Below are 27,414 nucleotides of genomic sequence, written 5' to 3' on the forward strand. Positions count from 1 at the left end.
TACTAAACTTTTCAACTACTAAAATTGAATTTAAAATTCCTAACCACTTAGATTAAATCCCATTTTACTCCACAAGAAATAAAATAAGTAATAAAAAAACCTTTTTATATTACTTTTTTAATGATTATCATTATTACTTCCTTTGAAATTTTACAGAACCAGCTTGGCCCTTTTTTAGTGAATATTTAACTTTTTTCTTCAATGATATCGATTGAAAAGTAAATTCTCTTTAGGTCGTAAAATAAACAGAGGCAAATTTGAAAGTCACGCATGCGTTCTTGCGCGGTTGTCAGGACGCTGTCTTTGAACCCGCGAACAGTCAATTAGCAGTAACGGTTTTCCTCTGAAGATGAATTTTTTACAAAAATATCCATGATTTCGGTCGAAAATTTAAAAGAGCTGAATAGAGTAGTCATTGGAGTGTCCAAAAATGACGGAACGAAAATTCACTACGCTCAGGAAGCGCTTAGATCAGCTTGGTTACAGACAAGCTCTTGGAATCGAATCTGTGCCTCTTGTGGAGAAGCTGTTTAGCGATCTTGTTCACACAACAGAAAGCTTAAAAAATCTTAAACTTCAAGTAGGCAAGCAGGAGAAAGAAAGGACAGTTTACGAGGATAATGTGGAACCGTACAGAAGCGATAATGCAAAGCTGGTTAAAGAAAACAACGAGCTTCATTTACAGCTTATAAAACTACGAGAAGAAACTGACCAAATAATCAGGGATCTTAAAACCAGCGTTCGAAAGCTAGAGCACGAAAATGCAGACCTGAAATTTCTAAATACACAATATGTACATAAAGTTAAAGCTTTGGAGAAGGAAAACAAAGCAAAAACCGACAGAATACAGGACTTGCAGGAGAAAAATATGCATGCTGTCGTGGAAACTCCAGGCGGCCGAAGGAAGCAAATACCGCTCCGTCGTCAGCGAATGGATATCGAAAGCACAGTTTCTCCTGCTCGGGATCTGACCGGCAAAACAGATGATTTGCAAGATCCTTATGTCGCCGACTTGTTAAGTGTGGCTGATACTAGAATAGAAGAATTACAGGTTCAAGTGTCGCAACTTCAGGATGAAAAGTCGAGTATTGAAAGACGAAACAAAAGTCTGCGAAAACAGGTAAATTCTCGAGTAACTTCCGGTAAAATTGCAGCAATTGAAATCCAAAATAATAATAAAATACTGTCATCTAGAGGTAAAATAAGCTTAATATTGCCACATTTTTAGACCTTTATTGTTCCTTTATCCACAATTTCTGTCCTTAACTAATAATTTTTGTAAGCATAATTATTTTCATTTGTATATATTTTTATCAAAGCCTTTTCAATGCAAGTTGTAAATTGAATTGCCACTATCTTGCTAGAAGTTACACCTTTTCAATGCGTGGTTGTGTTACATTATAATTTCAGATTCTACATTTATTTTTGCTCGCCATTAGCAATATAAACCAGAATCATCCATAACATTGTAAGCCAACTTTAATTAAAATTTTCCTTTTTGACAGTTTCCCAATCAAAATGATCATAATTTTTTTTGCTGATAAATAAAGCAAGTTGAAATTTATCTTAATTGAAAGCTTACTTAAGGTCACCTGCAATTTTGTTCCAAAATTAATTATATCTGCTCATCTCAGATAGGTGCTTGAAGGAAATATTTACATAGCACAGTGTGTAATTTTCAAATGAATATGTTAGGGCTATATAGGTGGCAAAAAATTATGCATGCAGAATATGACAGAGGTTAATAATACAACACTTATCAATATGTATTATTTTAATTTTGAAGAAATTTATAAGCCAGAAAACTCATGTGAAAAAGCTGGAAATCTCACATGAATTACATGTAACCAGAGCTAGCTACAATTGTATATAAAAAAAATTTACCTGCTTGAAAATCCCTGCCTGGTCCATGAAAAATACATTATACTGTATTTAGCATTTTTATTACATATTGGCTTGGTGTATGCATTTACTTTAATCAAAGGGATGCATGGAAAACATATATTTTTAGAGTTCAAAAACTTCCAAGTTTTAATATCATAAACTCAACACTGATTCATTAGAAAATAAAATACAATGCAATAAAAAAGGTTTGTGAGTTGTAGGGGATTCGTTATGGAAAATGGAAATGGACAACATCTTGTCCTAGTGACTCAAAATATCAGAAAATGGCACTTTAGAGAGTCAAAATCTAAAAATGTTCCCTGGGGGAGCATGTCCTAATCCCCTGTCCTAGAGGAACATGCCTTTAGAGCTTGTGTTATTGTAGGCAGTCACCATTTTCCCTGGACCTGCATGCGCATGGTAAAGGCTGTTGAATTACTGATCAAATTTACCCTTAACATGTATGTGGCACATCTAAAGGCAACTGGCAATTTAGCAGAAGAAAAGATAAATGCAATGACAGTGCTCAGTATTGTTCCTAAGATAAACAATTTGGAATGCCTTATTACAGTAACTCTAATTATTTAGTGCCCATTATTAATAACCTAATTTTTATTTCAATAATTATTATTGGTAATAAAAATTGCCTTCTTAGGTGGAGACTCGTGACAAAGAAATTGAAAGACTGAACAGGCTTTTGGATGGTGGTCGGCCTGTCGAGGCAGTCCTTAGAGAGGGCAAGAAAGACAGTAGTGAAAGAGTTGTTGCACACCTTAATGTTCAGGTAATAATTATTATACACAAACTTAAGTCATATCTTTGCCCTCCCCTCTCGCTGTCTCTTGTAGGAGGCACAGTGGCCTTATGGTTAGTGCACTGGATTCCAGATCAAGTGGTATGGGTTAGAGTCCTGGCCTAATGGTTAGCGCGCTCGACTCCGAGTCGAACGGCCCGGGTTCGAGGCCTGGCAGGGGCGCTGCGTTGTGTTCTTGGGCAAGGCACTTTACTCTCACAGTGCCTCTCTCCACCCAGGTGTATAAATGGGTACCGGCGAATTTACTGCTGGGGGGTAACCCTGCGATGGACTAGCATCCCATCCAGGGGGGAGTAGCAATACTCCTAGTCGCTTAATGCTACAGAAACCGGGATAAGCTCCGGCTGTATGAGCCTCATGGCCCGGACACAGACTTTACCTAGGAGATTGAATTGTATTCTTAGGCAAGTGAATCAGCAAATTTAATGCTGGGGGTAACCCTGCAATTGACTAGCATCCCATCCAGGGAGGAGTACATGTAGAATTACTCCTAGTCACTGAGCAACAAGCACCCACAACAAGCACCGATCATTCTGAGCAGAAACCTTATTTTGCGAGCACTGCACAATTTTGAGGGACCATTCATGACCCCTGATTTTTTTGATTGATTTGGCAGGTGGATTATCTGCAACAAGCCAATCACGATTTAGAAAAGCAATTAAAGGATACAATAGACCAGCAAGTTGACGCCACTAGGCGAGCCAACGACCTTGAAGCTAAGAATGCCGAACTCCTTCTAGAGCTTAAAGATATCAACAGACTGTCCAAACAGGTGGAAGAGGATAAGGAGAGGGATGTCAATATTGTGCGATCAGAGTTGGTAGAGTCTAAGGTTTGGCTGAGTGTAAATGCTCCTTGAATTAATGAATGCTGCCAACATGTAGATTCTCCCCTTTTTCCTGCACCACAAATGTTTCTTCTAGGATCCTCATGAGTTCTTGCATACTGATGGATCAACAGTAGTGTTTTTTTTTTTGTAATTCACATACAGGCCATACACAATGTACTTTACTTGCTGTTTGTTTTCTAAACTTCTTGGCAATCAAAAATGTTAATTACCACAGACCATTACTATTCATAAAACTCGCATACACGTAAGCTAAGTGCCCTTAAAAACAAAACTGTCTTAACAATAAAGTATTTTTTCGTTTGTCATATGACGTAGTCACGTGTGATGGAGATCGCGACGTTTCGACTGCACACTGCTAGTCTTCATCAGGCGATAAAGTCGACTGGTTGTGTGTGAACTTATAAAGCACGCTGCTGCACTGTGATTGGTTGGTTTTGAACAGCTGTGATTGGTGCATTTCGATCTTCGCTGTTTCTGTGTCCTGTTGTTCCCTCAGCGGTCCGCTGTCGCACAGTTATCCTGTTGTTGTGTTTTTTTATCGTGGGCATCCATGCTTCAGGAATTTCAATTCCATTATCCCTGTTGATATTATCGCCTGATGAAGACTAGCAGTGTGCAGTCGAAATGTCGCGATCTCCATCACACGTGACTACGTCGTGAGACAAACGAAAAAATACTTTATTATTGTACTCTACCACGATGAGTAACCACAACATTTTTTGCGATATTAAAACTGTCTTAACTGGTGAAGGTCATTTGCTTTTGGCAATGTTGTAAAGATTGCTTTTTAGAGTATTTCTTGTTGATATATACGGAACATGATCTTCCAACCCTCCCCTCTTCTCAGCCTTTTATCCTAGTGACCCTTCACCCTCCCCTCCCTCTCCTCCCATGCCCATGCACGGTGCCACAGGATGACCAGTAAGAATGGCAGACTCAGCCATTGCACCCTTACCCTCCTCACTGCTCTCTGTGCATGCTTCCACCCTCCCCCCCCCCAGCCCTACCCTCTATTTCTACAATGCCAATCTTCACCAGCCCCTCCTCAGTCGGGGGAATAAGTGCCAGTTTTGGCAAATCTTCCTTGAAGCACTCGATGTATTTCCGAATTATTTCATCCAATCAAAAACTAGCGCAAGTGCTCACAAGTACTTCGAAAGCAATCGCACGTACAAATACGTCATGTTGCTTAGCAACTCCTGGGGCGAAAGCTGCGGGCTCAGTCACTTCTCCGAGAAGTGATGTCGCCATCAACTGGTACTTGTTCCCTCGACTGTCCTAGCAAGTAAGCAGTATGGGTGAACTACATGTACTGACAAAAAAGTGAAACCACAAGAATTTTTGACCCATGCTCACCTCAGGCTTCCCAGTTAATGATGATTAAGCAGAAGTAATTTATTTTTTATTTTAAGGCTGTGCTAAAAAATCTTCAACATCAAGAAGGTGTCCACAGAACTGAAATACAGGAGCTTAGAAAGGTGGGTACAATTTCGATAGTAAGAACATTACAAAGGTAGAAAGAACAGGTAGACACAGATTGGCGGTTTGCACTAAAATAACTGTAATGTCTAGCCAACAGATTAACATATCTGAATCAAGTAAAATAATTGCTTGAAAAGCATGTGTTTAACTGAGTTGGAAAAAGACCATAAAATGCTGAGTTATAAGCCCCACTTTCAGCTTATAAGACACCCCCCCCCCCCCCCCCCTCCCGGATATAGGCCCGCCCATCCAACTTTTCTATATCAACTTACTAACGTCCTCACAGAACATTTAAGTGTTCAAATGGAAATGGGTAATGAATGAGTTTGCAAGTAAAGGTGCAAATCAAAACGCTTCTAAATCAGAATGGCGTTCTTACAATATAACGCCTACAAGCCCCTCCGTCTGGATATAAGCTCCCCCAGTTATAAGCCCGCTCAAATCCCCTTGCTTACGAGGTTGTATAAACCTAGAGTTAATAACCGACATTTTACGGTATACATGTATAGAGCATTTTTTTAAAGGGACACTGTCACCAGTTTCACTTCAAAAACTCAAGAGCCTAAAGACAAATGGAAACTACGAATAGTGGTCCAATTTTGGTACAAATCACCATGCAAGTGTACCAAAGCGATAAATAAGTAATATTATTGTGATGCCATCAGAAACGTTTGATCGCAACTTGAAAAACTCAGGCTGATTTTTTCAAGTTTTGTCCTTGTGGACTGAATTTTAGTACTTTTTACCGAAAAGTATTAAAATCCCCGTGACAGTGCCCCTTTAAGGATCGAAAAACCAAAAACCGAAGAACTCATTCAGGCCCGAATCACAAAGGACACAGACAATTTAATTAGTGAATCAATGAAAACTTGAAGCAAATACATGTAGCCGTCGTAAAGCGCGGGAAAACGTGTGTGAGCAAGTCACGATTGGTTTTGGTATTGGTTTTGATTGGTCGAAAAAGTATAGGGCGCGATTTTTAAACCAATTACAGAGCGTACTTTCGACATCTGAAATCATAAAGTATGGTGAATCTACAAGTGCACTATCTTTGATTCTAGGAGCGTCAGCGTCTTATGGAAGAAAACGAGCGTCTGGCTGTGATAACAGATAACGCCGAACATGATGTTAGACATGTCACGGAATTACTGGATAAATCAGACAAAGAGAGGAAACGTTTGTCCGACAGGAACGCACAGCTCACTATAAACGGTATGTACTATGGTTTCAGTCCTTTTCTTTTCTTCTTTTGGTAGTGGGAGGGGATGGGGGGGGGGGGTACAAATGTACTTCCAAGAAACTGTTTATTGAGCTAGAGTTGCATGTTAACCCCAGTAGGAGATTAAAAAGAGATTGAAAAGAAAAAAAAAAAACACATGAAAGTTAAGCCTTTTCGAAACCTAGTGGAAAGACACTTCACTCTTTCAGTAGCATGCATTACTGGCGTACTTTGGACGAGCGAGAGCGGAATATTCCATCGAGTGTTTTGACATTCTCGTCCCCATAGCCCTTTCGTTTCTCTTAGCCGACTTGGCACGAGAAAACTAAGGGCTCTGGGGACACAGAATTTTTGAATTTATTCGAATTTTTTTGATTGGCTGTTCGGAACAAAGAATTCCTAAACGGAAGTCGAAAACGTAACGACTCTCTCAAACATTCTTTTGAAACGTCATTACTGCATACATGAAGACCGGAAGTCCTAGAATCTAGGACTGGAAATCCTGTGTCCCCAGAGCCCTTCGATTCCTCTTGCCAAGGCTCAGCCGGCTAAGAGAAACGAAAGGGCTATGGGGACGAGAATGGTGTTTTGAGGGTTGGGAATAGTGGGAAAACGGAAAACGGAATAGAAGTTAGGCCAAAAAGCGAGTTGGGGGGTGGGGCTTTTCCATTTGCGTTTTTTAATTCAAGCGCTTGTCCACCGACAATGCGATGCCTCGCTTCACCCAAGAGTAAAATGGTGAAAGACAAACTGTTACGGTTAGGGCAACAGGAGTAACTGCGGGAAGGTTTCTTGAGATGGACTAGTATCCCAGTAGAGTCTGTGGGGAGTGGTAAAACCCCTAGTTGCTACATGGTGCAGAAACCGGTGTTACATAAAGAGCTGGTCTGCTGAGCCCAGGAACACAACACAATAACCCCTTCTAGGTCGCAACTATTTCTCGTGGTAATCACTTTGTGTACCGCGATGTTAACAATATTTTGTCTTGTTTTGTTTCAGAACGGGAGCTTGTCATGGATCTTGAACGGCTAAAGTTGGCCAAGTCTGCGAAGCCCAAGAAAAGTCGAGATAAGGTAATTATGGTTTTTTACTTCTTACTTTTGCAACAACAAAAAAACGTTAATTATCCACACAAGATAAACCGGAGGAAAGCCATTTATTAATATGGTTCGTTCATTCGATCACTTTTAAATACTCCCATGAAAAAAAGCTAAGGGTACTATAATAAAATTCCTGTAAAAAAACATTCAGTAATTTGAACTTATTTGTTTGGAAAAAACTCACTTTTGTACGACCTAACCCTATGTTGCCATTTGGCTGAGGTTTGAGAAGAATTTTTAATCTTTTTCTTGTTATATGAAAGCGCGCTTCGATACAACAGGGATTTATTGATTTTCTCTCAGTCAAATTTCACGCCTTCCAAGATAGTAAGTAGCATCTTGAAGTACAGTGGAATCCCGCTTTACGGACACCCGCTTAATACGGACACCCCGATATAACGGACAGTTTCGTTGGTCCCGACGAAAACCTCATACAGTTTCTCTTAAATTAACCCGCTTAATACGGACACTCGTTAATACGGACAACGGACACTTTTCCGTGTCCCGAGTAACAAACTGTCATACATTGTCAACCCTGCTTTACGGACAATGTTTATCTGTGCACTGTCAATTTTCATTGTCGCGATTATTTGGTAACTTGAAGACATTAGACCTTAGTCTGCTTGGTCAAATAGTGACAGAATTCGATGAGCTAAAACGATTTTATTACAAATAGTAGCTTAATAGCGTGACTTGCAAAGGTTTTGTCGAATCTTCAGTCCGCCTGGTTGTGTCACAAGCTAAAAGCTTCACTGCAAAGTAAAGTTACCGTCTTTTTTAAACGAGTTTAGAGTTTAAGAACGGTTACGGTCAGAGTCAGTTTAGTTACAAAGGAAACTTTATAGAAAACGTTCTGTTGCTGTTGAAATGCGTTTTATTTCTTGTATATAGTAAATTAAAGTGGCGACATTTTCAGATAATTCCGCTGTTGAGTTTATTAAAGTTTAGTTCGAGTGTCTGACTAGATCGTAAGGTTTTCGTAGAAACTATTACTTTTAGTCAGAGAGTTCACAGTTTGCATGTGTTACAGTTACAGTACAATTGAACAACGTTTTGATGCCGTAAAAACGTTTACTTTCCTCTTTGTGTCGATAAAACATTTATCCGTGACTTTTTCTGAGACCTCGCTTAATACGGACACCCCGTTAATACGGACAATTTGGCCTGTCCCCTTGGTGTCCGTATTAACGGGGCTCCACTGTACTGTAAAATGAACAAAGCCCTTTCTCCTTTCAGTCTCCATCCAAGATAGAATCACTGGTGAAAACTCTGGAAAAGGAGAGAGATTATTACAAGAGTGAATGTGAAGCTCTTCAGGATATGATGAGACGGCGACTAACAGGAGCAGAGTCACCATCAACCAAACGAAAAGGCGGCAAGGGCAAAGGAAAGGTAAACTCTCTCTGAACTAAAGAAAGGAAAAACTCTGGTACGCACTTTTTTATAAGAAGCTTTCTTGTAAGAAATGTAAAACTCAACCTTCGAATACAGACGCCTCTCTCCCCTCCCCCCCCCCCCGGCTATATTTGTACGCTACAGCTGTACTTGACGCTGAAATTGACCAGAATTTTAAGAATACGCTAAATAAAAAACATACCTTCTCGTTTCATATCGAGCTCTAAAAACAGTATTTCGCTACTCATTTTTTGACCGAAAAATTTAAAAAGAATGTAACTACCGTTGAAAATACGAAGCAAATACGCATTGAAATTGAGCCTAAGATACTTAATAATCACATTTTTTCCATTCTATACATTTTGTCGAAGAAAAGAAAACACGCATAAAACAAATTTAAATTTGCCCAAATCATGAAAAAATAAGAACACTTTAGTATCGTCTCAGCCTCAGCTAAAAGAATAGACGTTCTGTACTTGTAAAAATTGTTTTACTCGGCGGCATCGTTTTTGTGTTTCTGCAAAGCGTCGTCTTTTTGAAAGTGACTTACAGTGCTTTGAAAAATGTATTTGTGATTTATTTGCAGGGGGTGGGTCATCTGGAAAGCATGTCGCAGCTACTACAAGAGGAGAGAGACTTCTATAAACGGGAATGTGAACTGCTTAGAAACATGAAGGAGAAGAGTGTTTTAATGTCACCGCCAACAAGAGAAAGGGTAATAAATGAAAACTAGTCCACACACTCTTAATTTCGTTGTTTAAATTATCGGATAACAAAGCCCTAAGACAACTCTCCTTAAAAACCTCGTGATCATCTTTATAATACTTCCGCTTTCTCTTGTTATTGAGCTTTGCTATAGGAAATAAACTTTTTAACGTGCTTTAAGTGTTGGGGTTTTCACCGTTTTTGTTGTAAAAATTTGATGACTTAAAGTTACGAAGTTCTTTGTAACTCTACGGAAGTTTCTTACTTTCCCGCCCTTTTTGGACTCTTTTTGTGGCGCGCGGCGCCAGGTCTCCTGTGATTGGACGATTTAAAAGTAAAGTTGCCGGTCGATTGGCTGGTATTTCTACTATATTTGAATAAAATTTATTTGTTCTCTTAGGTATCACGTGACAGCCCCAGTGAAGTGAATCGTTTGAGAAGAGAAAGAGATGAACTGCAATCACTCGTGGAAAAGTTTGAAAAACATCTAACAGAGGTACATTACAGTAATTTACTCGGCCTGATACTTGTTCCCACGGGTAAAAATTGTGACATTGTTTCAAGCAATTGTCTTTGAAATGCGCCAATATTACTCCTGTTTACTTTAGATTCAGGAAAATGTAAAGACACTAACTCAGGACAGGGACAATATACAACTGCTTTACGAACAGGTTAGTAACGCGTTTGTCGAAGTCTCCATTTTTTGCGAGTGCAGTCTAAGCAACGCGGATTCTCAAAAAGGATCCGGGAGGAGAATGAATATGTTGCGGGGGATTGGCGAGAGTGTGTGAATGGTCTTTTCTTTGTTCCCAGGCTACGGACGAAATCCAGAGATTACGACGCCAGGTGTCTCAAGCCCGGTCCCCTTCACCGTCGCGTGCAGCCTCGGCGGTTTTAACACGAGTGGAGTCTGAGAGAGACGAGGCCTTGGCGGACCTTCGAAGAGCTAACAACCAGCTTGACAACTTGGAGGACAAAATGAAGGTTCGTGGAGGAAAATATTGACACGAAAAATAAAACTGAAAGACAGTAAATCATACCCAGTACAGATACAGTGGAACCTCGCCAAAGTTACAGTAAAATATACGAAACATCACCTCGATATAACGAAATCCTCGTTTTAACGAAAAAAAAAAAACTGGAAGCCCAACACGTGACAAAAGATGAATGTAGAACAGACCAACAAGGTTGAAAATACTAAAATTAGAAATTAGACATTAAAGCCAAATGTAATTTTTGACAATCGTTCATATCATTATATGCTGGATAGTGCAACGTAACAGTTTGAAAAACAATTATTAACTATACCTCCATATAACGAATATTTTGGTTGTTTTTTCCGCAAATTCGTTATATCGAGGTTTTCGATATAACGAACAAATTTCCCCAGTCCCTTGGCACTTTTTTAAATCGAGGTTTCTCTGAACTAAACTTTACCTAATGTCACTTTTTCTAGGCTTCGAAGGAAAGCAGTCTTCAAGAGAGACGGCGATATGAAGACAAAGTAGAGCGATTAGAGGCTATGCTTGAAAAGGTAACGAATTATATTAAAATAACACGGTTTTGTTCTAATCAACCACCAAACTTGCTGTTTTTCAGCCAATCACAATAAAATATTTAATCTAGAGCGGTTTTCAATTGAGTGCTGAAAGAAATACGGAATTGCTTTGGTTTTGTGTTACCACGCTCTGTGATTGGTTTAAAAAACTCGCGCAACCTAGTATTCAACCAATGAGATGAAAAACCAAAAACAATGGCGACTTGGTAACACGCGTCTTCCCGCGCTTGGCGCCGGTCACGTGTATTTGCATCGTAATTCATTGGGCATTGCGATTCCTTTGGTTTTGGTTTTACCGCACTGAAATGAAAACTGCTCTATCTGCTGATGAATTCTCAGCTACACAAGTGAGCAGTATAGAGTATACAGTACATACAGTATAGAGTTCTTTTTCAAACAAATTGAACTATAAAAAGTCATTTCTTTCAACCAAATCAAGCTTCGTCTTAGCCTGTTCCAGGCATTCAGTTAGTCCTCTCCTATTTTTCCACTCGCTGGTCTTCGCGCTAATCCTGTTTTTCGCGCTGCTCTCCAACTTGAGCCGAATTGAGTCTTAGGTAATTTCAAGTGCTGGAAAATAACCCAGGAACTTCCTTCAGATCGTTAGCCCCAGAAAAGAAATCGGGGACCACACGAGGCAAAGAAAAGTTCTTTGACGACGGTGAGATTTTCTTTCTTCGCCAGACGCTCAGTGGGAAATTCCTGCGTTATCTTAAGGTGGCTTAATACAGTTTTGAGAGGGCAAATCAGTGCAATCTTCAACTCTCTTGTACAATCTCCAGAAAAGTTTTTTCTTTCTCTTATCACTATTTGTTACATCCTAAAACCATCTAATGCGATATTTGGAAAATAAAAATGCTAATAAACAGCTTTAATGGACGGCCGAGTGCTTGAGAGGGGACTGGCACTAGTAGTTTAAACGGCGTTTTTCTCAAAATCTACCCGTACGACCCTACCTCAAAATTTCAGAAATAAGAAATTGGCTTTGAATTATCATTCATGCAAAATAATATAAAAATTTGTAAGACAGATTTTTCGCAAAATAGGAAACTGTGATATTTTGCCGATTTTTAAAATAGCTCAAAATCTGTCTGACAGATTTTTTGAAACTTTTGGCTAAAAAGCAAGGTATTTATACAGACTAACAGGCGTCATTCCACATCAGGTCGAGGCAGACAGAAACGAGCTACACACCCGAGTGACGTCACTGAGGAACATGGTGTCCAATCTCGAGGACAATTTGAAACAAACTACAGCCCAGCTCTCCATGGCGAAGGACTCGGCCTTGGAACTTGATGCCGAGGTTAACAAAGTACAGCTAACCGCTGACCAGGCTAACCGCACGGCGGAGGACATGGAAAGGAGGCTGAATCGAAGGGCAGGAGAACTACAAGCGTCGGAAGAAAAATGCGCGCAACTGGAGCGAAAAATAGGTAAGCAACAATATAACTGCAAAGAGGAGTAGTATCTAAAGTAGACTGCAAAGCAGTTGTAATTTTGGCGAACGCGCTCGGTTTTCCAACGAGAGGTGCGAGACGATCGGCGCTTCGCGCTATCGATACGCGATTGTTTAACGATTTTAGAGAAAAAAAAAACGACTGTTTTGCAGTCTAAATTGCGCCGTGTTTCCACTCCTAAACTTGTTACGCTCTATTTAGCAGAAGAAAGATCTTGTTCTACTTTCGCATTACGCGCAACAATTTTAACGTGTGTCCACTATCGGCATCACTGCGCGCAATGGTGTGGCACAACTATCAAGCAAGTGCTTCCTTCTTGCTATCCAATGTCTTTCCCAATGAAACACGACGATTTGCTTCTTTTTTCGAATTCGTTACGGAATTACGTCTTTTTACGCCTTGCTCTTCTCCGAGGCATGACAAGTCACTTCTAAAATACGTTTTATGTTTAATCAGGAATTTCCTTGGGTTACCATCTTGGGGATAAGAAGTACATGTAGGTGTTTTGGAAACGAATTTAATTAATTTTCATTACAGTAACGAGTGTTGTAGATTGAAACAGTTGACCATTCGAGCGTTCGCGGTGCCTCAGAAAAAAGGAATTTGTTTTGACGTGCGACTCAGTTATGAAACAGAAATGGAAAAGAGACTTGCATACAAACAATATCGAAAGGATAAAAAACTAATATTTTGAAGTATAAAGGGACTATAATGACCTTTATCGTCATATTTGTTTGCTGTTGTAGAGGAAATCGAGAAGAGGAATGCAGAACAAAGTTTTGAGACAGCCGAGATACGAGCAACACTGAAATCCCTGGACCGCGAGCGAGATGAGTTACAGCAACAGGTTGACGAGAAAACAGAGGAAATCATGAACCTTGAGGCTAAGAAAATACACTCGGTATGTTTTATTCCAATGAGAACAATTTTCATTCGTTTTGTATATAGTCATGGGATAACGTCATTTCACGTATCGCGCTCGTTTATCTCAAATCACACTTGACGCATACCAACTCTTATTTCACGCGCACATTTTTGCGCAAATCACACTGTACTTACCTTCTTTTGCGTGCATTTGCGCATATCACGCGATACGCACAACAACTGAACTTTACCTTCTTCCTCGCATCACGCGCACATTTTTTGCATAAACCATGCGTCACGTACACGCATTCGAACTCTTCACTTTGTTTCTTGCATCACGCGCACATTTTCACACAAATCACGCGACGAGCATAATAACACTACTTTCTTTCAAGTATCACGCGCGCATTTTGCACAAATCACGTGACACGTACACGCATAAGAACTTTTTACTTTCTATCTTGTCACGCACTCATTTTTGGCCAATTGAAATCGCAACCTCTTGCACTCAGGTTTACACGTAACACATTCCCTACAGATTGTTTCTCGCATGACAACTGCACTTAGTTTCTTTCAGACATCATACACGAGTTCTTTTAAATTGCCCAAATCACGCATCACTCGTAACATGCATACGATTTGGTACAAATTTCCCGGTTATGATTTTTCAGGATTAAATCATTTTCACATTGAATCTGTTAGTTAGTTCTTTATGTTAGTTTTAAATGTTAGGCTTGAAAATAAAACAGTATATACATATATGTGGGTAATGTATGAGAGGGAGAGGTTTTTGTTTTGTGTGTTTTAATGAAACTTTTTTTAATTTTTCTGAGAAAATTAATCAATTTGCGCGTACTTATTAGAAATGACTTCAATTTTCGCACATGTTTGTCACGAATATACCCGGGAGTCGTTAAACACTTATAAAGCCCATTAAATATAAGAAACTCTGACTCCAATTAATTACAAAAAGATATATAATACGATTTAACAAGAACTACGGTTTCAATTAGCGTTAAACTACATCGCCGCGGATTACAAAACACAATCGACTGCCAACCTGTGTCGTTTTGTGGCTTACCGTATTTCCATCACAAATATGGCGGGCGTTTTTCGGCGACAACAGTGAAAAAGATATGTATATTTTGTAGCTCCTTGTCTGTAACACGGCAAACAACTTGTTTGCAAAAGAAGCCCAACAATAGAGTTTTGGAAATGAGGCGTTCGTTTTGTTTACTTTATCATTAAACAACGCCGTGTTGTTAATTGAACAATTTCACAGGTGCTTCCGTAGTAACAAGAATTTTCCATGTTGTTGTGTTCATTTTGTGAATTTCGCGGTGAAAGGAGACTTCACGGTCGAAGGAAAACATTACTTGCTAGGTTAAGTTTTCAATTTTGATATTTTTTGGTATATTGCCATTTTTTTGGTCGAAAATAATTTCCTAACGACGCTTTCGTTCGCGAAGCAAACCCTGTTGAAGTCGCTCGAGTTCACCGGCGTTACACAAGACACGAGTTTTTGGAGATTCCTTTGTTCTGTATAAGGCGTGCAATGGCCTGGTTAGCGGCTCTACACTCGTTAAATTACCTTAAAACATTTGTTGAAGGCGATGAGGTAAGGTTAATTTACAACTATGTTCATCATTCCTTTGCATGATTTAAATCCGTGACACGAAGGATTTATTTTAGTGCATTCTAGTCGCTTCAAAACGCGTACGACAAATTACACCTTACTTCTTGTGCGTGGCCAATTAAATTATTAAATTCTATATTTGTCGTCATGCGGGCTATTTTGTTTCCAAATCATGCGAAGAAGTAATCTAAACGTCAGCATTTCGTGGCATTACAGTTCATGTGCTTGTGGACCAGAATTTGTTGTTCGTAAAATGTGCTTGTTATTTAGGGATGTAGTGAAGTTTGTTGCTTGATATCACAGTTTCACTTTACTTGAAATTTGCTGTAAGTATATGGAAAACAAAACAATCGGGGCCATTTGGATCAAAACAAATGTTCGCTCAATGTTCGGAGGATTTATCACTGTCAAAGATATTCGTGTAACAAATCTTATTCTGAGAGAGTTTTTTATCAGGAAGTTTCTCAGATGTTTTTAGCCTTTTACCCTTAGAGAAGTAGAAACAATAATTTTTTTTCCTGCGCATAAATCACTGGCCCTCCGCTGAAAAAAAAGAAAGACTCGTAGTGAAAAATTTATTTAAGAATTTGTAAACTGAAAGCGAGTAAATGAAACCAGTGCAAGTTAAAATCTGTGATCTAAAGAAGTTTTTTTGCCTCAATTCACCATTTCCATATTTATCTTTAAGGAAAAAGCAGAAAGCGAGCTGAAGATGAACATGGAAGATATTGAGGCCCAGTTAAGGTAACCGTAGCTACGTCTTTGTTTTTAATAAAATGTCCCTGTCAGCCGAGCCAAAAATTGGCCCTACCAATTTCACGCATGCTCTGTATGTTCAGATTTGTCCCTGGTGGTGATCTCGTCCGCAGAGCCCGCGATCCTTCTGGTCTGCGCCAGGGATCGAGACCTCTGGGCTAATTAGGGACCTTAAGATACGAGGACGGGAAGGCCAGGACGGCAACGGCAAGGGACGCGGGAAACTCACGCGGGTCCCGTCATGTCGCCAAAGACAAAATGCTTAAGATGTGTATTTTCGTATAGGACGGCGACGTCAATAACTTGAGCTTTATAAAAGCACTTAACAAAACTAATCCTTTCGATTTGGTAGAAATCATTTCCTATCAAACTTAATCGATTATCAACGGAAGACGCTGAATTTGTTCTTCTTGACTTATATAAGCAAACATCTAAGTATTTAATGAAGGATTCAACACTGTTTCCGTATGACTAAACTAACACGAAAACACTGCACGAAACGATCTGGCCTGGTTCAGATGAATGACCTAGAAAAAAGGGTACAATCCCATTCTCAAAGAGCCAGAACGTCAAAAATCCTGTCGCGAATCCTAACTTCGTGCAAATGTTGCATTTCTATCTGTAATTGTATTTAATAAGAATTTGTAATAAACAAACATAACATCAAGTTCCGGCCGGGTATTGTAATAACACTGAATAACACAACTAAAGATCGATTTATTTATGTACATTTATTATATTTGCTCGATAGATGCTTTCAGTGCACTCGTTCATACATAATTTTCTCAACTGTACTTACACTGATTTATTTTCTTTGCATGTTTCCTTTTCCGCTTGAACACTCGTGATACCGGCGTGATAGCGACTGAAACTCAAACGAACAGACGAAGAATATTTTCACATTTTGTCGAAATTCAACGTATTTCTACGCTACAATCACGAAAAATGCGAACTTAACAAACAGTCTCGTCAGTATAACCGAAAATAACGTCGATTATAACATTTGCCAAGCCAAAACAAGCGTAAATACTCACGTTCTCGGCACGACGGCAAATCGGGTGAAATGCCGTCCTCGACGAGACGAGGACGGCATGGAGATGAGTCGAGAGTTCTCGTGCGCATGCCTGGTTGTCTAAATTTACTTCCGGTAGCCGTCCTAGCTCCTCCCGTCCTGGTATCTTAAGGTCCCTAATCTGAAAGCCCGCCACAAAGGCGACCGAATCTGATTGGCTGTCGAAAACTTGTTCGTTTTACCACAATCTCCGGATCAAACCGGAACCAGGAAGTTTTGGATTAGCCCAGAGAAGGGGGGACGCCGGCTCTGGGAACGAGATTGCCCTGGTAGGCGAGTCAAAAGAGCCAAAGTGTTTACATGGAACAAAGTTGGCGCGCGCCACAGGGTCACCCTTCCTTCAAAGCGTGTGACCCTCCACCCAGGGTCACCCTGCCCTCGAGCCGCTTTTGCGATTTTTTATGTTAACGGTTCGTAGATATTTATAAAGAAATGTATGAAAAGCTCTCTCGCCCGGGGTGGATCGGTATGGAGGGTAAGCCTCCTACCAAAGACAACCTTTCTCCATTTTAACAGGCCCTTGCTAAAGTCAAGTCAGGCAAACTGAAAGTAGGCGTAAAGCAAACAGATGAAGTGACGAGGAGTATTTTCTAGGCCCCCTGGATGGGATGCTAGGCATTTAATTTATCGGCGATCTTTGCTGATGCCATTGTTTACATTTTGCCTCATTAGCGTACAACTTTACGTAGAGAAGGCATTAGGCCATATACAAAGTGACAACAGATATTTAAAGAGCTTGTAAAAGTTAATTATCGGCGAAATGTTTAGCTCTTTGTGAGCAATATTCAAGGAGATATGTGTTCAAAAACTGCAAAATTTCTGGGTGACAAAAGCGCTAATGAGCCCATACAATCTTTGTAAAATATCACGTTTTCAAACCTGCGTCACAGAAAAAGTATTTAATATATCGGGCCTAAATTTAAAGCAAAAGTTAATCGTACCGTGTACTTTCAATATTTAGAAATGATATTTTTGTAGCTTGATCAGAAAGTGAAGCGCTTATTTTAATAAGGCAAATATTGTAAACAAAGATTCCCCTTTTTTCCGGGGTGGAGAGAGCTCCTGTGGGAGTAAAGTACCTTGCTCCCAAACCCGGACTAGCCGATCCGAGTCCCGCGCACTAATTAGGCCACCGCGCCTCCCCAAAAGATAGGTATGATGAACCCAAAAATAATTGACCAAAAATATGTGTATTTCTTGCCGACAGCCACGCGATAGAACAGGGTGGCCTGAAGGACAGAGAAATAAAGAGTCTACGCAGGCAGCTAGATTCCAGAGACGACGAGTTGGCTGAGATGACGAGAGGCAGAGAGGTGGCTTTGAAAGAAAACAGGCGACTACAAACAGATCTAAACACCATGACAGAAGAACATCAGGTAAAAGAGAAAGTCGTCCTCATTCTGCAAACTACAGAAAAAAAATGTCACTTAAGTTATCTCCTATAAACACAGAAGTTAATTAAAATAAAAATGTAAAAATAATTGAATAACTTTGTATAGAAAAATGTTGTTTTTTTTTTTTTTTTTTTTTTTTTTTTTTTTTTTTTTTTGTGTTTTTTTTTTTTTTTTTTTTTTTTTTTTTTTTATTATATATATTGTTTCTTCACAGTTAATCGAAGACTGAATTACTGAACACAGGTTTGTTTCCCAGTCGTGAAAAAAAAAGCAAAATTGGTGGCGATGAGCTTACACTTACAAGAACATTAAAAACAGTTGCTTATGGTACAGAAAATTATTTCTATCTAGTAACGAATACAGAATCAATAACGAGCAAGATGCACTAACCATGTGTATTGAATTGGATTGTTCACTGCTCAAAATAACTTATCCCACATTTTTTCAGGCGATTCACCAACAGCTTCAGGAAGCTCTGGAAGAACAAGAGAGTCTGAAGATACAAATATCTGAGTACGCCAGACAGGTGGCTCGAGTAGAGGAACTTCTAGCTCAAAAGGTCAGTTCACTTCGATACACGGTTTAATTTACTGCAAAGTTTGTTGCAACAATGTCGAGAATCAAAAGCTGTCTTGTGTAACATGGATTAAATGCCGCTGCCGGTTGTAGCATGATGTGTTAGATGGCATGGCATGGCGCTGTACGCAGCAAGGTCACGCATCTTGCAAAGTCTAGCGTGTGAGGTTTTCAAGTTCCGTCATTCGTAATCTGTCCCAGTCTTCTCCAGCTTCATCCATCCCTGTTTTCCAATCATTAAGGTGTCTTTGTCGTTTTTCTTCTTAACTAAACAATTATTTGTAGGTTTCTTTCAATTTCAAAGTGATTTTGTGCATCGCAAAAACGACTCAGTATGTCATGGCGTATCGGGACGTCCCTCCTCAGAGTCGTGAAGTCCTTTCTTGTCAGCTCATTAGTGGTGTTTTTATGCCGCTTATATACCCAAGTAATTAGGTCATCCAAAAGCCCCGAGGAAGTTATTTAAGCCCAGGACTTATAACCGGCATTTTACGATCATAGCTTCTTCAAGAGTGGTAGCGCTATTTAAATCATTATCAATCGCCTTTGCGTCTTGGAAAGTGGTATCGTACAAGCTTTATGGGCATCCCCCCCCCCCTTTCAGATCTTCATACCTTTAAAAATTAAAATGAGTTCCTTCTTTACTTCTTCTGTAAAATGGATTTCTTCTTTTGCTCTAAGACTAGTAAGCTAAAAATTTTGTATGGGCCTTCCCTTCTCAGGAGCAGGAAAAAGAAGAGTTATTGGAGCAGTACCGTTTGTTGTCGGGTGAAACAGAGCGGCTTGTGTCTGAGACCAAGGCATCTGCAGGAAAGGTTACCAATTATCACATGGAATTAGTACAAAAACAACGAGCAGAGATGGAGCTGGGCGATAAAATTAGAAGACTTGAAAGCGAAATTCAACAGGTAAATCAGACTGAACTGATTTATTTTACGTTACCGAATCATACTTGCTACGCGAACGTTTGTTTGACATGCAATGGTGGAATCATCAAGCAGCAATCTGTTTTTTATTTTGTTATTAATATAATCAATATAAATAAACTGAAATGAAATAATGGTTTTGTTAAATACGTCAATTTATTAATCACATAGAAGGCCATTCTAATAAAGAAAGTGAAAGTTTACAAGGAATCTTACTTTGTATTTCGGAGATTTTTAAGACATTTTACCTATTTACAGTACTAGTCGGGAAGTTTGAAAAGGGCGTGGTTGTAAAAATATTTGATAATCCAAAAGCTGCTCTTTAACAGTTTTAAAATAACTTAACATAACTAACATGCTAACCTTATTTTAAAGAAATAAATATAAATTTTTTCAATAAGCGAGTATTATTAGAAGCGCAGGTTGTTCATTAAGACCTAACATACATTTTAATTTAATTTTGTTTTGTTTTATAAATCTTTCTTCAGGTTAGAATTTCACTTATGAATAAAAGGCAACAGATGAGAAGAGATGTAATACATCCACACATATCATCTGCAGGATTTTTTGAATAACACGAGAAAATAGGCTTTATTTTATCTAACTTTTTTTAAACAATGTTCAACAACTAAGTTTGTAAAATTTTATAAACTTGTTGTAAAGTTATAATTTACTTTGTTAATATATGATTTACAACCGTTGATCTAAAATGATCTAAAAGTTTTAATTAAAAGTAACATGCATGAACTACCTTAATTTTTCAAGGACAAAATAACAGTTTTAATTTATTTGCTAAAAATCGTACATTCAATTTGAGACAGAAATACTCTGGTAACGTATCACGAAATAGCTTAAGTTATTTATTTTTCTTGCTTTAATGGCATAAACTAAAACCACAATCGAGTGATGGTAAAAACGTTTCTTTAAGAACGCTTACAATTAAATGTCTCCTGTCTTAAATACTATCAAATCTTTGTTATTAAAGCAAACGATTGTATTCCAGTTTTATTTTTAAAAGAATGCCTGGACAAAATCTTCCTCAAACTCCTCCAATAAAGCAACTATTGCTTAACTTTGCTTTTTCGTCAATACATATTTCATAATATTTATCTTTAGGGTAATCTTTTAGTTTATTGTTTGCACGTTTAAATGCGTGATATTGATTTTATAAACAGCTATTACTACTTAGTTCCTCCTCTCCAAGTGAGGAGTAAAACCATTAAAACTTTGTCTTCGAGTCAGCTAAACTAAACCGTATCATTGATTTAAATCGTTCTTCACTTTGAAGTAAAAAACGAATAACTTAATTTCATATCATTTGTTTTCATTTTACTTGGAAAAGAAAAAAGATAGCATTAATTACAAAAACATTACAAACATCCTAACATTATCAAACATAACGTTTTATGCTAGCTAGCTTATGCTTCGTAGACTGGTTTATAAACTAAGGGAATTTAGAAGATGTATTATATAAAATAATTTTGGGTGAAGTAGCATCAGTACTTTGTGTTAACAACTTCAAATAAAAACAGTTTACATTAAAAAAAATCGATAATCATTTAATTTTTATTTATTTTTAAATTAATTTCCATCTAACATTTTTTTAAAAAAAAAATGTTTTCATGTATTTTGTAAGTCGTAATTTCCATTCATGTTTAGACATTATCACAAATGGCAAACTGAAGTTTTTCAAGGGAAGTTAAAGAACTGGAACTTACATATTTTAACAGTTGTCGACAATAGCCCAATTTCGATGTATTAAAATTCAGCCTAAAACAATAGACCTCAGTTCGAGGCTCCGGGGAATAACCTTTAGAGTTTGTGGGGTTTATTCCCCAGAGCCTCGTAGTGATGTCTATTGTTTTAGGCTGAATTTTAAAATATCGAAATTGAGCTATTATTTACAAAGTGTCGTTAAGTTTTCCTTCAATTTACCCGTTTTCATTTATCACTGAACCTCAAACATTTCCACCTCTTTTCAACCTTTAACTGCCACGAGCGATCAACAAGAAGACATGCATTGTCTTGAAGTACTACCAAATTAATTTAAAGAACTAGCGTAAAAGAAAATGAAGAAAAAAATGTCACTTAACAAGTCTGAGACTCAAAGAAGAAGCATGTCAAAGAATCGTAGTTCGTTGTCCGTTTAAATCTTTCGGCCCGATCTTTTTAGTTTGTTGTCACTTTTTAGCATCTGAAAACTGACTTAGTATGTCGTGTCGCTGGCCAGTCACAGTATGCGTAATGTAATTTTTTATATAATAATCTGTTAATTATCCAATCAGTATGGAGCATCACATCAAGCATATGAGATCCAAGTGTCCAGTCTGACAAGATCACTCGCCCAGATGGAGGAGCAACTGAGACTAGCCAATGAAGACAGGGTAAGTCTAGAAATTCAAGAAGTAATTTGACGAGTAATGAAATTTTTTATTTATTTTTTTCATCGATTCCTTTCTTTAAATTTATTCCGTTGAATTTTACGCACACAATTTACCCCATAACTCCAAATACCAGCCGGAATTGTTGGAATTCGTGGTGGTGGTGTGATGAAATTTGTGGCTCAACTGACCCGCGATGCATGGAGCTTTACCAGGACGTTTTCAACACCGATAGCAAAAACATTTTTAAACAGCCGATTTTGCGTAATAAGCAAATCACTTTCTATCGTTTATTTATCTATTGATCATTTTATTATGTTTTGTAGGAGAATATGATGCAAGATCTCACTGCAGTCAGGGAACTTTGCATGAAACTTGACCAAACACGAGAATCTCTGTCAAGACAACTGGCTGCAAAGTCTTTAGATCACGAACAGGTTAAGATCCTTTCAGGCATCGGATAACAGTTTACACTTCTCGTATCTTAACGTACCTTTCGTACATCACACTTCGCGTATCGTTAACCCTTCATGTATCATAAGCAATCCACATATCATTAACACTTCGCATACCGTTAACGCATTTTTAGCACTTCATATCTCACGTACCGTAACACTTCCACAAAACTTAACCCTTGACGTATAGTTAACCCTTCACGTATTATTTACACTCCACATATCATAAACACTTCACATACCGCTAACGTACCTTTAGCACTACACATTTCACGTATCGTAACACTTTCACAAAACGTAACACTTTGCATGGTTTGACAAACTATAATACGCTAAATGTAAATTGAGTGCCCTTGGTTTAAAAAGCGTGACATTTTTATGAATACTGTAATTTTCGTTTTCAGATGCGTGAGTTACTTGAAGATGCCAAGACTGAAACTGACACTTTACGACAAAAGGTTTGAATAATGTAATGAATTTAACTATACCATCCACCAAACCACTATCTAAATAACGTACGGCCTTTGAGTCCTCCCCACAAATCGAGTTGAATTGAAACCACTTTCTGGTACTCTTAACAAAATGTTTTCTCTCCGTAGGTGTTTTCAGAAAAGGAAGCTGTTAGAAGTTTAGAAGGAGTGCTAGCAAAGCAAAGAGAAAAGGTATTTTGTATATCTCGGGTTCAACCCGTCGCCAACCCATAAAAGAACATCGATTTAAGAACATTCTCCTTGTAAGTCCTGGTTTTGAAACTTAACTTCTTTCTTTACATCTTTGTGACAGGAATATGTTGGAAAGAAGTCTCTAGAGACCACTATTGATGAAGTGGATAGATTGAAAGACAAACTGTTGAAAACAGATCAAGAAAAGTAAGACAGAAGATTCAGGACAATTGTGAACTTTCTATTTTTACAGTTTTCCTTTAACTTTTCACTGACTTTTCCGTAGTTACTCAGTGTTTGATCATTAAACTTAACCCTTTGACATCATTATTCCCCGAAAACGCTTTTTTTTTTGTATTTCTTTCTGCAGCATCATGAAGATTCGTGTAAAAACCCAAAATTACTTTGTGTGATGATTTTGTTTTTTTTTTTTTTTTTTTTTTTTTTTTTTTTTTTTTTTTTTTTTTTTTTTTTTTTTTTTTTTTTTTTTTTTTTTTTTTTTTTTTTTTGTTTTTTTTTTTTTTTTAAGTTAATATTTGTATCCAGTTTTCGTTTCCTTTCAAGTTATAGAGCAGTTTTAACTAGAATATCGAAAGGCATTTGATTTGGTTTTGTATTACTACGCTTAGTGATTGGATTGTAAAACTCGCGCCACTTTCTCATCCAATCAGAAGTAAAACGAAAACCAATCGTGGCCCATTCGCTCACGTTTTCCCGCGCTTCGCGCCGGCTACATACATTTACTTCGAGTTTTGATTGGTTCAATGGATTGCGTGCGTGTTTTGTGATTGGCCAGAGTGATTACTTTGGTTTTGGGTTTACCACACGTAATAATTATATAGCGGGAATTTGTAATAATTGAAGTAACAATTCATAATATTAAATGTAAGATTTTCTTGTCTCTTTTCAGATCTTATCAACGTCAGGAGGTAAACACATTGCGTAAAGCATCAGAAAGACTTGAAGACGAAGTGACCAAGTTAAAGAAACAACTAGCAAACGAGAAATTTGAAAGGTAAACTGGACAATTAATGCCGAGCAGTTTGATAGTGCTGGACGTGCTTTGTACATCTTGGTACATCTCTACAAAACAAAAGGAACGTGAAATTGCCAAATTCTGTCTTTTGCGGCTGAAAGCGTTAACGTCGACGGTATTTCATTGCTCGTGTCTGAAAATGAACTCTGTTGTCATTTTTACATAGTCTATTATTTTAACATAAATCTAGTTCGCATGCCGACCTTCCCTGACTTTTCATCACTATAACACAATTTCTAAATTTGAGTTCTCGTGTTCTTTGTGCAGAGAGAGATTATTGCAAGAAACAAGCAGAAGAGAAAGAGATATCACTGGATCGGCGTCCAGTAAGTATTTACCATTTTTTCAGTTTTTGTAAAGGGCAAGCCCTCATTCTATGATGTTGGTATTATCCCACAAGAATCGCGCTTTAGTTCAGTGCTTAACTAACCTTCGCACTGTACCTTTGAAAACTTCCAAAATTACAAGGTTTTTTTGCTGAGTTTTTGAATAACCCTACCCTGATCCCAGAGGTTTTATTTCTTCTCTTTTCTCAATTAATCGCTGAAGTAAAAAGGAAAACTCTGGGACCTAGGGTCTAGAAAAATACTTTTATACCTAAACTGCTTCTGAAGCTCAGGCGTCGAGGTCATAATTACGGAAAAGTAAAACTGAACAGACTTGCTTTTTCTTCTTTTTTAGGAGAGTCATTAACAAGTCGATATTCTCGTAACACGGACCAAAGGCTTCATACATCGTTCAGCAGTGGTGAATTTGCGAGACTAAAGCCAAAAGATATGTCTTCCCCTCTAGCGTCTGATCACAGCGACGCTGGCGGCAGACGAATAATCTCACCTATTCGTAGACGAAGCGATGATGTAAGTAAATATTTTCAAAACAACCCGCATTACAGTAATTAAGCTGATGTGATTTGGGGGGGGGCGGGGGAGGGGGTGTTTATCGCGAAGAATTATGCCTTTCAAAAGTATTTGGCTTTATATTCGGAAGGGTGCTGCATCAGTTAAGGTGTGGGAGAATAAAGGTTAAGTCTGCATACGAGCCTAGTGGCCCATCAGACCAGAGCTTATCCCGATGCTGTAGGAAGAGACACGAGTTTTCTTCTCCCCCTGGATGGAATGCTAGTCCATCGCAGGTTACCCCCAGCATTAAATTTACCGGTACCCATTCATTACACCTGGGTAAAGAGAGGTACTCTGAGAGTAAAGTCATATCTTGACCAGGAACACAACGCAAAAGTTCCCCAAGGCCAGGGCTCGAAACCCGAACTGCTCGATCCAGAGTCCGTCGCACTAAGTAACTATCAGGCCACCGTTTTACAAAGATGGCAAAAGGGGCTCCCTAAACCTGATGACACGAGTATTTAGTGTCGTTAAATGAACATATAATAATATGAAGTAGAAACAAGCTCTACAATATCAGGTGGTTGCTTCGACTATATTTAAGTAATCACATAAAATCTTGTCAAATAATTTTGTCATTTATTGGTTACCTATGTTTCCTTTACAGGACTTCTCAGATGCAAGCTAACAAAAGCCCAAGTTCAACTCATCTGTGCACTGAAAAGTATCATATTATTGTGAACCTTGGGAGAAAAGAAATTGGCTCAGATTTTTACAGCAGAAGAACGAGCATAAACGTTCGCTAGAAGAGCCCACTGCGTTAGAAATTTCACTTTGTAACATCATTTTGTACATTAACGTTTGAACAGCATCTTATTAACGGAGAAATTGGGATTGTAAGATACTTGTATACTTTTCCAATATTTTCTTTAGTATTTGTTATAATGTATATAAGAGTTTATCAGTGGTATAACCATAAATACGCGTCGAAAATTTACGTCCAGTAAACGTAAAGGAATTTATACGGTAAAAGATGATTTGACTTCAATGGAGAAAGATAGGCAAGATAGGCACAAACCACAATGCTCATTCCAGAGACCTGTATAAACAACTCAAATGAGACGTCGCAAAGACTCGACAGACCCAAACGTTATATGGAAAACACCTCTAAAATGACAATATCTGTTTATCTTTGATTACAAAAGTTTAGGAAAAATTGTTTAGCAAGTTATTTTTATTACTATATTGAAAATTGAAAGTGCAAATTTGGATTTAAAGTACAATTAGGTTTACTAGCCCTCAGACATTTTTCCCGAATTGCTATTCAAAGTCTTCCTTGTATACCGTTCTTGTATTTAATTTGTTCGTTTGACAGCCAGGAATTCAAAACAGTCGTGTGTGATTTGGTCCACGTGCAGTTGTCGGCAAAGTGATTGGCTGACCCGTTTGAAAATCAACAATGACTCTAAAAAAATCAACAAGAACAATTTAAAAAGTTCTTGTTGGATTTTATCAGCTGAGTTGTCTGGAGACTCTGGACACCCAACAAGTAATCGACAGTTTTGCTAGTGAAAACGACGCGACAGTCAGGCTAATTTGCTGTATTTCGTGCGTTATTTTCGTAATAGTTTGCATTTAGTTCTTCTTTCTCCTTCTCGCCCTTACAAACCTGCCTCAAATATTGACCTACATCTGAAACATGCATGCATTTACGACTCGCCAGCAAAAATTGGTGTAAAGAGTTATAAAAATTGAAGATGAAATCGAGTACAACTGTTTGAAGAGTGTTAGGAAATTATTTTACATTGTTATTGAAAGACAGAGAGAAATAAAATCATTTTACCGCACAAAGCAGTGGTGGATCTATCTTGCTACAGTCAACTCTCGTTATAGGAGGGTCTCAATGGGGTTAACCGTTTAGCCGTTAGGCGTAAAAATTGGAAAATTTTAACCGTTAGCCGTAAGATATGTTAACCGTAAAAAATCGGCCAGAAATTATAAATAAACCAAACTAGTTCACTTCATCATCCCAGAAATATTTTTCAATCATGGAAATTAATTTTAAACTTTTTAAAACAATGAAAATTAACTTTTAACTTTGGTTAACCGTTATGGAAATAAATTAACCGTTAGACGTAAAAAAGCCAAAATTTTAACCTTGTAAAAGCCACCACCCCATTGAGACCCTCTTATAGCGGACACTCGTGGCGTCATATAGTGTCCGTAATAGCGAGGTGAGGTAAGCCCACCTCTTCTGGATGGAAGTACTGAACAGGGCTAAATGTTGCTCTAGTATGACTTTCTAACTTCAAAACATGTTTCGATCAACACTCCCGTGGCTCGTTTCAAACAT

The 27,414-nt window shown here is 38.2% G+C and overlaps 1 protein-coding gene across 2 annotated transcripts; it reads left to right on the forward strand.

Moving 5' to 3' along the window:
- The first annotated feature begins 225 nt into the window (after positions 1 to 225).
- On the forward strand, positions 226 to 26,277 carry LOC144653628 (centrosomal protein of 135 kDa-like). 2 transcript variants are annotated; one of them, XM_078513679.1, is made up of 27 exons: positions 230 to 1,120; positions 2,540 to 2,668; positions 3,315 to 3,530; positions 4,961 to 5,026; positions 6,092 to 6,242; positions 7,249 to 7,322; positions 8,586 to 8,741; positions 9,331 to 9,459; positions 9,850 to 9,945; positions 10,058 to 10,120; positions 10,263 to 10,433; positions 10,906 to 10,983; positions 12,173 to 12,440; positions 13,211 to 13,365; positions 15,653 to 15,708; positions 18,000 to 18,168; positions 18,635 to 18,745; positions 19,485 to 19,670; positions 21,974 to 22,072; positions 22,396 to 22,506; positions 22,929 to 22,982; positions 23,124 to 23,186; positions 23,308 to 23,393; positions 24,097 to 24,201; positions 24,490 to 24,548; positions 24,904 to 25,079; positions 25,729 to 26,277. In XM_078513679.1, the coding sequence occupies exons 1-27, from the start codon at positions 431 to 433 to the stop codon at positions 25,747 to 25,749; spliced, it is 3,738 nt and encodes a 1,245-aa protein (XP_078369805.1). In that variant the 5' UTR covers positions 230 to 430; the 3' UTR covers positions 25,750 to 26,277. The 2 variants fall into 2 exon arrangements, with proteins under 2 accessions (XP_078369806.1, XP_078369805.1); XM_078513680.1 differs by lacking the exons at positions 21,974 to 22,072; positions 22,396 to 22,506; positions 22,929 to 22,982; ... (4 more) ...; positions 24,904 to 25,079; positions 25,729 to 26,277 and adding an exon at positions 20,177 to 21,965 and having other exon boundaries at positions 226 to 1,120.
- The last annotated feature ends 1,137 nt before the right edge of the window (positions 26,278 to 27,414 follow it).

This window comes from Oculina patagonica, chromosome 5 (assembly GCF_052425735.1).
Source record: "Oculina patagonica isolate OP01 chromosome 5, crgOcupat, whole genome shotgun sequence".
In the NCBI taxonomy this organism is placed as follows: domain Eukaryota; kingdom Metazoa; phylum Cnidaria; class Anthozoa; order Scleractinia; family Oculinidae; genus Oculina; species Oculina patagonica.

What these genes read in the sequence shown, in the direction of transcription:
- LOC144653628 (XM_078513679.1), top strand. Translation starts at nt 431, where the DNA reads ATGACGGAACGAAAATTCACTACGCTCAGGAAGCGCTTAGATCAGCTT. An exon ending in GCGGCAAGGGCAAAGGAAAG is followed by an intron (nt 8,742 to 9,330) that starts GTAAACTCTCTC and finishes ATTTATTTGCAG; the next exon opens with GGGGTGGGTCATCTGGAAAG. An exon ending in GCAAACGAGAAATTTGAAAG is followed by an intron (nt 24,202 to 24,489) that starts GTAAACTGGACA and finishes TTCTTTGTGCAG; the next exon opens with AGAGAGATTATTGCAAGAAA.